At 45.1% G+C, this 13,216-nt stretch overlaps 1 protein-coding gene across 2 annotated transcripts in view; it reads left to right on the top strand.

Annotated features, from left to right (window-relative positions):
* The window catches only part of F5 (coagulation factor V), a 62,196-nt gene extending 59,350 nt beyond the window's left edge, over window positions 1–2,846 (top strand). For both annotated transcript variants that reach the window (XM_074999967.1, XM_074999959.1), the window contains exons 24-25: window positions 884–1,066; window positions 2,040–2,846. In XM_074999967.1, the coding sequence (XP_074856068.1) occupies window positions 884–1,066; window positions 2,040–2,186 (330 nt within the window). In that variant the 3' untranslated portion in view covers window positions 2,187–2,846. The remainder of the gene's footprint in view (window positions 1–883; window positions 1,067–2,039) is intronic.
* Window positions 2,847–13,216: the final 10,370 nt, after the last annotated feature.

Genomic DNA, 13,216 nt, shown 5'->3' with positions numbered 1-13,216 from the left:
AGGGGTGAGCTGGGTTCCTGCTTTGCTCCTCCATGGCTGTTGCCTCCCCCCCATCACTGCTTCCCCCTGCCTTCTCCTCAGCATGGCTCCAGCAGGGCTTCTTGCCCTGACGGCTTCCTCTGGTGCTCCCTGCCCTGCTGGCTTTCCCCCTGACGCAGCTGACTGCTCAGCAGCTCTGGAGGCTGCTGCTGCTTACATAAAAATCCTAAATTCCATTCTAAACTGCGGGCTGTGTTTTAAGCAGTGGCATCCTCCAGAGCCACAAGAGGAGTCGGCAAGCGGCAGTACTCGGAGCTGCAGGTTGCCAACCCCCTGCACGTGGGAGTGCTCTCTCTGGGCTCTGGGGATGAGTAAGCACTGAATGTTGGTGGCCTGTGAGCCAAATTCACCTGGTGTAATTGTTGACTTTATTGTTGACAGGCAGTGGTGACTACTGTTGAGGGCAGTGGAATGAGGCCAGGGTTCTATGACCAGCTCTCTGACTGGCTCGCTGGGTAATGTTGAGCAAGTCAAGTCCACCCAGGCCTCAGTTTCCCTATTGGTAAACTGGAGAGGATGATATTTTATAAAGTGGTTTGAGATCTGTTGATAAGTGCTGTAGAAGAGTTACAATAATTCACCAACGATGAGTTTGTATTGCTTTTTGTTCTTTGGCAGTGATGGAAGTGAATGCTGGATAGAGAGTCAGGCTATTTTATCTGCAGTGATTTAAGCTGACCCGTCTACAGCAGTGAATGCTGGTAGCATCTCTCTCATCTTTGTTTCCTTATGTTTGAGGTTCTGAGTGAGTGGATGCTAACTGTCGTTAGGCAAAGTTTCTGGTTGTGCTAACCTAAGCACAAACACACATTTGTTTACACATGACTGTCTGTATTGATTGTAGTCAAACAACAACCAGCAGTGGCTGCAGATTGATCTCCTCAAAGCTAAGAAGATAACTGCTGTCACAACCCAGGGTTGCAAGTCCATGTCAACTGATCTGTTTGTAAAATCCTACATCATCCTTTACAGTGATGAAGGCATGGAATGGACCACTTATGTGGATGACTCCACTTCTGTGGGAAAGGTACCATTTTAAGCCAAGAAAATTCTCTCCCTGTTTGATTCCCAGGCACAGTACCCTACATCTCAAAGTCAAAGGAGGGTCATATTTTGAGAGAGAGCCCCAGACTGAGGGACACGCAAAATTGTTCCTGTAGTTGAACTGAAATGCCACGGGAGTGGTGGTTGTATTACAGATGACTCTAGACCACCCCTTTCATGGCTTTTTATTTATGATGTAAATAATTTTCAACACTAGCAGGAGAGGATGCTAAATTTTTTATGTAGTTCCATTGAACCTGGGATGAAATCAGTGGCATGCCTTTTTAAAAGGGACATTTCAAAGGAATGCACAGAACTGATGTGTTTAAAGTGTGTGCCAAACTTCATTGCAAACTATTTTATGGTTTAATTTTTACAGTGAATTGAGTTCTGTCAGAAGCTCCCAGATTGACAGAGCTGAGACCTTCTGGCAACACAGTGGTTACAGCACCTAATATTAGAAGATCTCCCAAGCTGTTCTGAGATATGTTTGAATCCCAGCCTGCAGAGACTGCATTTAGTGATAAGTGGAAAGATTTGTCAGTCATCAGCCAACACAGGGAGCAGTTAGCATCAACTATGGTGATAGTTGCTGTGAAATAGACAGACACAGAGACCATGAAATCATTTCACATAGACCACAAAAGACAAAATTTAGCTGTTACCAGTCAGGACTGAATTTGAACTAGTGGCCTTGAGGAGAGAGGCTGTAAATACACCACTTGAGTGATCCAGTCCATCTCCCTGTCCCCTAATGCGACAACTCTGAAGCATTTAGGTACCCCAAAAATACTGCTACTTTAACATTTTTTTCACTAATTCATTTTTTCTAAAAACAACCAGTTTTTGCCCATAAATAAATGTTAGTCATAGGTGCTACAGGACTGCTTGTTTTTGTGACACTACAGACTAACACGGCTCCCCCTCTGAGGTAATTATTTTCTGTTTACTTTCAGGTGTTCACGGGGAATGAGAATAGCGGCGGAGAGGTCAAGCATTTCTTAAATCCACCCATATTTTCCAGGTTCATCCGCATAGTTCCTAAAACATGGAATCAAAACATTGCTCTTCGTGTTGAGCTCTTTGGCTGTGATCTTTCCTAGGTACTGGACACAGAATATGCATGTACAAAGGATTGCTAAATCTGGGGGCCTTATGCTTTTCAGCAGTCACAGTATAGAACTGTATTTTTTAAAAAAATCCTCAGTAGTTATATTAGTCCTTCTGATGTGCCTTTCCTCCAACAATCTTAGTGTTTTGGCCATGTGAATTAAGAAATTTCGTTGGTAGATATTTCATTCGTATATGGGTACATTAAGGGTACACCTGCACAGTGGCAGGGGGCAAGTGCTTCCCAGAGTGGGTCGGGTTGGATGCATGTTTGCTCTATTCTAGCTTGCATGCTAAAAATGGCAGTGTGGCTGCAGTGGCAAGGGTGGTAGCTCAGGCTCGCTGCCTGAGTATGGGAGGAGAGGTCGGGGGGGAATTGTGCTCAGGTGGCTAACCTGTGGCATCACACTCCAATTTTTGGCATGCGGGCTCAAGCAGATGCTAGCACACATCTGTCTACCCGTTCTGGGAAGCACCAGCCCAGCTGCAGTCAAGAGCCACCCTGAAGAAGAGAAAATAAAAATATCAAATCCACAAAGCATGCACCGGTGACATGCTCCTTTCCAGGGGAATCTGTGTGCATCCAAATGCATTCCCTCTATCTCTTGTCTTCTCCTTTCCCAATTCACCATCACTGGTACTTTTTGTTCTGGCCTCATCTAATTTTAGACAAAATCTCCTAAAGGCAGGTACCTTGGGCTTAATCTTGAGCTCAGATTTGCTCCCTTTGTAGCCCTCTCACTGTGGAGCGCTATCAGATTCCCTTCCTAAGCATTCCCCTTGGCTGTTGATGAGAAATGGCATCTGTTGGTAATAAAATAGGAATTTGGTGAAGACACCTACATCTTGTCTATTCTACAGCATTCACCGACATTATCGCTGGGGGAGCTCCTGTGGTGCAGAAAATATTTTTTGGATTTTCTCAGGTTAGATGCACTCAGACTATATTCATTGTCCCTGAATACATGTTTTCACCAGAGTTCTAGCTACACTTTCAGTACTGTACTAGGCTCCTGTCTTGTCAGCAGAGGACCCTCTCTGGTCATGTGGCTCCTTGCGACTTGGGGCAGAATATCCTCAAGAACCATGGGCCTTGTTTCAGTCTATATACTTTATCATGTATTGTTTCGAGCTGCTTCAAGAGAATTAGAATTCTTATATAAAAAAGTGTATTTCTAAGTAAAAATATATAAAAACAGTGAAATGCAACTTAAAAACCTCTTTTGGCATTTTATTCTTCCTAGATATATTCATACCGTCGCCATCATCAAGCGAAACCCAAGGGTGAATTTTGGGTTGGCAGGACATAATTAGGTAAATCTAACCAGGACGCCAGGCCAGGAAGCAGTCTGAACTTAGTACAAGTTGAGACAGATTATTAAGCTTTTGATAGCCTGAAAAATCTTTTTTTCCCCTCACTCATTGTTTGCTCTTCAAACAACTCTTTGACCTTGCCAAACTCCTCGTCAGAAACAAATGCCTCACAGACAAGGACACACCAACCACAGCAGGTGCCAAACCCTGCCTTAACAATGGGTCTACAGCTGTTGCTTCTATTTCCACTGCTACAATGATCAGCACCCCCATAACACACCTGTGAAGATTCATGGGTCTTACACATACTTGTCAAAACATGTGGTGCACCTCATATAAATATAAATGGACTCGGGGCAGCTGGTGGTAAGGTTGTAATATGGCAGCACCTGTAAGAAATGTAGGTGCAGGATGGAGTGTGGAGGGCTTCAGGGCAGAGGTTGGCAGTAGGGAGGTGCAGGAGTCAGGGTTGGCGGCTGGGAATGTGGGTGGAGTGCATTGCCTTTCACCTCTGGCTCATACCCTCTGCTTCCTGCCTAGACTGATAAGGAGCTCACAAGGCTAGTACCTTTTACCCAGGGCTGTCTGTCTGATTCCTGGAGCCCTGTGCAGCCTGAGCGCACCCTTCCACTAGCAGAAGTTGGTTCAATAAGTTATAACCTCACCCACATTGTCTCTTTCTTTTATAGTCCTTTTTACTTTTCAAGTGAATTTTGTTGTGTACTGGTTCACAACAGTCCCCAGAATGCTTTAAATATAGAAATCCTCTTTCCATTGCTGATGCACACTTCTATACACATGCAATTTTTTTTTAAATCCTTGCTCTACACAACAGTCCTAAACTCCTTAACATTCCCTTTAATGCTCTTCAGAACGAATCCAGAAGCAGTTCATGAACTGGGTAAAATGTAAGCTATAAAAGGTCATGTTATGCCTCCAGCAAAGTTGTGGGTTCATGAGAGTTACTCAGGTCTCATGACGACTAAGAACATGCCCTAGGGTTATCACGCCCTAGAAATCAAACAAGAAATACTGCTTTCATCACTAAGAACACTAGACTGGACAGACTCAGTCTCATGCTGGATGGGCTGATGTGACTTTTGCCTTCCAATATGCCTGCAGCACTTCCTGAGACTGTTTTTAAAACCTTGTGAGTTCTGAACCAGCTGAGCCAAATTCTGGGATGACCTAGTTCAATGCCTCACATGGCAAACACTTGAGATTATGTTCACCCTGGTTTTCAGGGCCAACGCAAGGTTGGAGCACTGAAGTCCTATGTCAGGGTGCTGGTGGTGTTTCAGAGGCAAGTTTTGGCAGTCTCTGAGATGGATGTGTGAGGTTTCCTCTGTGCAGCCACCTACCCCAACACAGAGGTGAGCTGGGGATGGGCTCATGGGATCCATGTCTATGTGGAACTGAGAGGACCTGGTGTAGTAGCAAGTGCCACAGCCAGAATATAAGAAGGTAACAGCATTCTTGATAAGTTTCATGGGACATGGTACAACTTTGAGAGGATTCTTTTGTACAGAGCTAATACTGCAACAGAAGTAAGGGTGTTGAGAGCTCATAATATGATCAATGAATAGAGCAGTCACATTTTTGACTGGAAAATTAGAAACACAACTTCTTAAAATGGAGGGAAGCACTACTTTTCACAGTTACTATTTTCCCACTGGGAAAGAGGTAAATATTGTGCTTTTTCTACTTTCAAACACTTTTTAACCTTTACCTTTAACCTTTACTTTTTTTTCTAGTGGAAAGCAGAAAGGGGAAAAAATTAATAAGGGAGAAAACTGCCGTGGAAACAAAATTCCAGAAGAGTGATGATGTACCATTAGTAACCTGGTGGATAAACCTGTAACCAAACTAGAATAGTTAGGTAGGTGGAGTTTCTGTAGACACAGCCAAAATGGGAATTCACCTTCTAACCCTGCTCATGTGGTTTCCATTAACACTTTGAATTCTTCTCTCACTCCTAATAAAACCAGTTGTAGTTTTAGTAATTCTTCTCTGCATTCTTTAATACAGGGCAGTAAACCCTCGAAATGTGCATCTCCAAGTTGCATATGGCTCATTTTAATGCAAGTTAAGCACAACTTGAAGCTGCTCTGCTGCCCTGGTCAGTTTCCTGGCTCTGCAAGGGAAGGAGAGCCAGGAGGCAGTCTGCTGCCTGGTTATCATCTACCCTGCCCCCTCCCCCCCACGACTTGCCTGAAAATTTGAGTTATGTGGGGAGTGCAGGAATGCAACTCCTGCGTAACTTGAGGGTTTACTGTATATTATTACTCCACATACAACAGACTTAAAGGCATAGAAATTTGTGGACATTTGACAATGGGAGCAAAACTGATGCAAAACAATGTGGTGCTAAAAGAGATCTTGAGAGGTCACCATGTCTAGTTCCCTTTGCTGTGGCAGATCTAAGTAAACGTAGACCATTCCTGAAAGGTGCTCATCCTAGACCAATCTATTTTTAGAAACCTGCCACGGTAGCGATTCCACGACCTCCTTGGAGGTGTATTCCACAGGTGAACTATCTTTATGGCTAGAAAGCTTATCCTTAGTATGTAACTTAAATCTGTGCTCCAGATTAGGCTCATTACTTGTTCTACCTTTTAGTGGACATGGAGAACAATTGAACCTTGACCTCTCTATAACAACATTTAACAGTTGAAGATTATCAGGTTCTCCCTCAGTTTTCTATTCTCAGTATTAAAGATGCCCAGGCTGTATAACCCTTCCTCAGAGGTCAGGCTTTTCTTAATCTTTGGACCCTCTCCACTGTGCCCCTTTACTTTGGTCACATAAGCTATCCTAAAATAATCTGCAGTGTAGACAAGCCCTATGCCTTAAGGAAAAAGGGAGTGGGGAAACTCCTGAGGTGATTTATAATTTGAGATGAGTAATGACTATGTAACTGGTAGACAGCATTGTGTTTGCCTGGGATGGTAGGGATGGAAAATTCATGTAATTCAATTCTTCATAATATTTCATGAGCCAAGGGATAAAGTTGGAAATTGCTATTAGTCATCAGCATAACACTGAGGGTGTGGTCCTGTGGTTTTGATCTTAAACAAATGCCCTTCCTGATGTTAAGAAGCACACAGGCTCTTTTTTAGGGGGGACAAGCAGTATGTCACATTTATGAAAATACAGCATGAAGGCCGTGTCTACATTAGCCCAAACGTCCATTTCGAAGTTTACTAATGAAACACTGAAATACATATTCAGCACCTCATTAGCATGCCAGCAGCCGCAGCACTTTGAAATTGACGTGGCTTGTCCAGGTGGGGTTCCTTTTTGAAAGGACCCCAGCAACTTCGAAATCCCCTTATTCCTATCTGCTGTTCGAAGTTTTGGGCTAGTGTAGACGTAGCCAAAAAGAAGCATCCTTGAGCCTTCAGCAGTGTTAATCTTAGGATTTCCCCATCTGCATCTGACAAGATAGGTCTTTGCCCATGAAAGTTTATGCCCCAATAAATCTATTAGTCTATAAGGTGCCACAGGACTTCAGCTGTTTTTGAGGCCTTCCCCAGTTATCCTTTGAGGGTTATTGTTGGGCCTCCCATCCGTTTGTTCCCTCATCCTTGGGAGTGTCTGTCTCTCCCCAAGGTTAATTTATTCTGCTAATTTGTTCAGCCTAGGACACCGAGGATATTCTGTGATCATCTCCAACTTTCTCATGTTTTCTTGACAGTCTGAATGTTCCTGGTGGTTTTCACACACATTCTTCACTCACACCAGAAATTATTAGAGTGGATTTCAGTCAGACGATTGCACAGTTACTAAAGAAATAACAAAAGGCCTTTACCATGCAGACAAGAAGCACAACTTAATTTGTAATGCTAACAGGAACCAAGGGTGACTTTCAGGGTTAAATAGAGACTCACTCAGAACTTATAAGCAAATAACTGTGCAGGACTTATTACCATCATTATATTTATATTCTTATACCAACACCAAGCTACCACATTTTGGCTACACCAACATACAAGATCTTTAAACATACAAAGGGGACAGACAACTGCTGTCTAAAATTTCCCCACAAATCACCAAAAACTCCTGAGCATAAACTGAATCTGTGGTCAGTAGCTTTCTTAAATCCTTTGCAGACTTTTTGCGCTTCAGGTGCTCAAATGAACTTGTCTTCATTCAGCTTTCCTTTAAGTTCTTGCAGAGTCTGAGTGCTGTTTTCTGGCATCACTACCCTGTTGTCATAAATGCCTAATGTGTTCATGTTCTTCAGTATTGCTCCAAGTGCTTCAGTAAGGTTTGTTCTACTTTGTGGCAGAGGTCTTCATACGTCACTGTTTTCTCTTGCAAATTCTAAGTAATTAAGTGCAGTTAACAAAACTACCCTTTCCTGGGAGACCATCTTGGTTATGACACTCCCTTGTGGATCACTGAAATGTTTCCCACTACTGGGCTAAATCCAACCCACAGATTAGGTGTTTGACATCAATAATACCTGATATTGTTCTGGGTATGCAATAACTGCCCTAACAAGTTCTTTGTGGAGTTACTGCACAACATGGTTATTGTACTGTATTATTATTCTGACAATTCACCAATTTACTTCTCTACACCTTAGCCACCTCTTTCTGTCCTAACTAAAATCTCAGCGTCTGTCTCTGACATCATCTTATGGATGTCTGACAACAGCATAAACAGAACTCTTAATTATTCCATGCCCCCCCCCTTCTCCACCACCCCCAACTCTGCTACTGTAGACAACAGCACAGGACTGACTCCCTGTCATTCAGGCCCATAACTCTCTGACTCAGGCCTTTTTCTGGAGGTTTTCAAGCTACTCATCATTGTAGGCTGTATATGCAGCCCACAAAGTGTTACCTGGGCCATAAGTTGAGAACTACAGTTCCCCTCACCCTAATGCCCTCCAAACCCCTCTGCCCAGAGATGGCGCCACAGAGAAGGGCCAGAAAAAGAGCTCTGGGTGCAGGGTGAACAGCAGCGACCTTAAGCCTAGACCCTGCTGCACCCGGGCCCCCATTCTTAGGCCTCAACACAAACCTGGACACTACTGTGTGGGGCTGTGCAGCACCTGAGACCCTGACCCTCCTGTGCAGGACTGGGTGGTAGGCAGCATCCCAGAGCCTGACGCTGCTATGCTGAGCCAGGTAGCAACCAGCAGCTGGCAGCCCAAAGCCTGGAGCCAGAAGTGCAGGGCCAGGTGGCAGATGGCAGTTCACCGTGTGGGGGCCAGCCAGCAGCCCAGACCCCGGAGTTTGCTGTGTGTGGCCGGGTGGCAGCCCTGTGTGCTAATTTGGACTCAAGCCACCCATGGGCTGAGAACTACTGCTCTTAATCTTCACATCCAGACTGTTTCAAAATGTAGCTGATACTAAGACATGGCCTCACCTATGTATCCACCCAGCTAAAACGCTCATCTAGGCTTTCATCATCTCACTTCCTGATTACAACAGCCTCTTTGACCTTGACCAATACAGCCTTGCTCTGCTCATATCCATTCAGAATGCTGCTGCAAAGATCATGCACCAAGCTCGTGGCTGGGACTGGGTCTCCCTTTTCCTATTGAAATGTAAGTTGCTTTGCTTCACTTTCAAGGACTGTCATGGCTCTGTCCTCCAGCCCTGTAAGTCAGGAATAAATAGTCTCCCACTGCTCAAGATGAACAGTGCTAATGTACCAACTGGTTTACCGCTTCATCAATGGAAAGGGGTTATTCACCAGCCTTTGTAAAACGTGAACGTACTTAACAAACACTTCCGGGCACTCACTGCTAACAGCACCACAAGTTTATTGACTACCAAAAGTAAATTTTAAGTAACTACAAGTAGCAGGCATAATTCGGAGTCATCAGAAGGAAAAAGCATGCAGTCTGAACTATCCACCGTTAGACTGGGCAGCAACTACATTAAGTGGTTTTTCTCACTTCCATGATTATTGCAGTCCAGTCAATGGACTGTGTTGTAAACAGATTTCACCCTTGAAGCATGGGCTAGTCTCCTATTTGGAGTTTTCACTCTTCTAAGTTTCCTGAGCACAGGTGTGGGCAGAAGAAAGGGCAAACATGCCACCATTGTTCTATTTATAACATTAGTCCATGTGTTTGGAGAACAGAAGTCCAGGCATGTCTGGTGCATATTGCTGGGCAAGGTTGAGCAACTCCCCTGGTGTGGCCTTCTGCAGGTGAGTCATTGAATTGTACCACAATATTTGTTGGTGGTTGGTTGACACCAGCTTGGGTGTTGGTTAATTTCCTTATTGTTGTCTCTGGGGAGATAACATGCTGATCCCCCAATTTACACCATATTTTAGTAAACAAACATGTCACATAATCTTGTAACTTCACATGCACTGAAGATATACATGTTTAAGTAGACCAGTGGGGTTTCATCAGTTCATAACCTTTCATGTTCATAACTGTGCACACTTTGTATGCAATATCACAATTTAAATGAGGAATATGGGGGTTACATAACTCTCTCCCATGTTACAGAATGTCATAACCTCACGTTATGAAATGTCAGCTTTTGCCTCAGCACTGCCACTAATGCCAGTTTCCATCATCCACTTGTTCAAATTTCTAACGAGCACCTTCATACTTTCTCCTACGATGCTGAGGTACTCCCCATAAACCTCTACCTCATTATCCCCCTTCAAATCCCTCCCTAAAATCCTACTAAGTCACTGAAAATCTTGACAATGGTTATGTCATTGTTGGGCCAGGACCAGATCCAGCTCAGCAGGATTCAGCTGCTGGGTGAGGCCCATGGTGGCACACTGATAGGGGGTCCCGCCAGTGGTGGTAGATGCTAAAATCAGTTATAGCACGTGACCCTGAATTGGCAGGGCACAAGGCAACTGCCTTGCTGTAAGGACGGGCCTGGCTAGGACCACATTGTTTCCTTGTGTTCCCTCCACCTATTGTCACTTGTCTCACAGTTAGCTTGTAGTGTCTTTGGGACTATCTCTTTGTTTTGTGTCTGTACAACACATAACACAATGAGGTCATGGTCCATCACTAAGTATTGTAGGTACTACCACAGTATAAATAATACACAATAATAGAAGAATACATTTTAATGCACAATATCGGTGGTGCAAACACAACATTGCATGATGCCAGAGAATGGAGCATATTGCATATAATTGCATGGCTCATTCTTAGCAAGTGGGGATGTTACACTTGGTGCTGCTAGTGAGGGCTGAGGTATTTCACTGCAAATTGCCACTGGTGCAGGTAAGAATCCTGGTTTATACAGAGCAATCCCCTTTTGGCCTGGTCTGTGCACTGTCAGCTCCTGAGACAAAACTGAGTGTGGTTTTGCCTGGTATTGGACAGCAATGCTATTTTGAACAGTGCTGTGCTTTGGACCTGCTGACCTCACACTCATGGTACACATGCGGTCACACTGATGGGGGTGGAGCCATGTTCTTTGAAAATGGCATTCTCAAAACTGTGACCTGTCATGCACCATGCATACAAGGTAGGGTTGCCAATGTTGGCTGAATACATTATTGGTGATTTCATCACGACATAATCTTTAATCCCGGCGTGTCCAGCCCGCGGGCCGCATGCGCTCCCTGGACAGCTAGTACTGTGGCCCCACAAGATCGTAAACTTTTAACATTATTATGTGATTTATATACATTAACTATATTATATATTTTATATGCGGCCCAAGACAATTCCTCTTCACTCAATGCGGCCCAGGCAAGCCAAAAGGTTGGACACCCGTGCTTTAATCAAAGATTAATCTTTACTTCCTGGAGACTCCAGGCCAATCTTAGCGGCACGAGTGACTGGTATAAGAGGCAAGGGAAAGGAATTCTTCCCAAACTGCCCAGCTGCCCCTCCCCACCACAACACACACACACCCACTATGGGGCTGCCTGGGTTTCAGCCCTGCCAAGGTTGGGGCCAGGCTTCCAGCCTTCCCTGTATACTGATGCTGCCAGTGCTCATTGGGGAGGAAAGAAGAAGGCTGCAGCCACTCATATTCTGAGGACTGGGGAAGGTGCAGAGAGGGAGGAGCAGCGGAGAAGGCTGCAGGTTGCCCTCTTCTGGGAGAGGGTGGACACTGCTCATGGATGGGGTGGGGAGGGAACTGCCCTACATTGGGAGACTTAGCTCCTACACGGGACCATGGACAGAATCCTGGGCGGAAGAGCTGGATCAGGACTGGGGCTCATCTTCCCCATCCCCAGGTTCACCCGTCACCGAGGCCTGGAGGATTACTATTACAAGATCATGCTGGTGGGGGAAGGGAGCCTTAGGCAGATAGAAGTGGGCCCAGGCTGTTACCAGAAGTGTTCTAATGCCTGGTTTTTCCAGGACCACATGAATATCCACTCTGGTATGTGCAAGATGTACTGCAGGCTGTCACAAGCCAGTGACCCCAGTGGGCATGTGATAGCACAAGCTTGTACACATCTGATGCGTTGCAGGCTGCTGTTGGGAATGTGTGAGGAATATGTTATGAGATGATGCGTTTAGTGTCAGTTGGAGGGTACACATTGTTGCCAACTCTTAGGATTTTATTTTCAATATGTGACAGTCTGGTCAAAGATCTAGGCTTGAAGTCATTTGACTATGTGAGAAGTTCAAATTGTGCTACTTAGGAACATCAAGTTTCTAACACCCAAGGCTATGGAAGAAAATTAACTTGGAAAACATGACCTCCTTGACGTTCAAACCACAGAAGAGAAATTTAAAAAAAAATTACTATCACAAGACTTTTGAGTCAAGCTTTCTCATAGCCTGGATTCTTGAACATTTGCTATATATGCTAAGTATCAGAGGGGTAGCCATGCTAGTCTGTGTCTGCAAATACGAGAAGTCCTGTGGCACCTTACAGACTAACAGACATTTTGAAGCATGAGCTTTTGTGAGCTGCAAATAGTGAGGGTGCTGACACTGCATCTGATGAAGCAGGTATTTGCCCACAAAAACTTATGCTCCAAAAGGCGTTAGTCTATAAGGGGCCACAGGACTTCTCATATATTTGCTAACAATTGCCACCTTGTATTTAGCTGTGACACTCTGAATAACTTTCCCAAACCTTAAGAAAAGTGATGATTCTGGCTCAAAGACTTGTCTCTCGCTCAACACAAACTGGTCCAATCAGACCTATTACTCTACCCATTTTCAGAGGTGAAAGACGGTGTGTCCTAATGCGCTGCTCCAGCAAAAGTCAGCTGGGGTGCTCTTCTGTGAGCGTGCAAGGCCTGGCTTGCGGTGCACTCTTCCAGCCAGGCTCCCACATCTACACCTGTAGCCTGGTGTTGGTAGCTGCATGAACATAGCCAGGTGGGGAAGGCAGGTCTGCCAAGCAACTGGCTGGGGCTGTGCTGTAGCAGAAGCTTGTGCATGCCCCCAGACTTGTAATGCAGCCACATGTGCAGCTCATGGCATGCTCTGCTGCAGCTGACCCCCAGGAAGAAGCCAGAGGAAGGGAACGGTAGGCCAGGATGGCTCTAGCTCTATTCCCAGTTTCTTTGTTGTAATGTCTCCCCCCCCAGCATCCTTTGTTACAGCAAAGCAAACAGGAACAGTGGGGCAGGCACCCATCCATCAGTCAGGTAGGGTAACCTAACTGGGACTGCCCCAGCTACCACCCATCCCGAGTCCCCTGCTCTGAGCTGCCCCACACTCCCTCAGCCGCCTGCCCTGACTTCTACATCCCTCCCCAAACCCCGGGCACATCTTTAGCCTCCCCCCGCA

The sequence above is a fragment of the Carettochelys insculpta genome, chromosome 1 (assembly GCF_033958435.1).
Source record: "Carettochelys insculpta isolate YL-2023 chromosome 1, ASM3395843v1, whole genome shotgun sequence".
Taxonomy (NCBI): domain Eukaryota; kingdom Metazoa; phylum Chordata; order Testudines; family Carettochelyidae; genus Carettochelys; species Carettochelys insculpta.
Note: the sequence above shows the minus strand (reverse complement) of the source record. Positions and strands in the feature narration are given on the sequence as shown.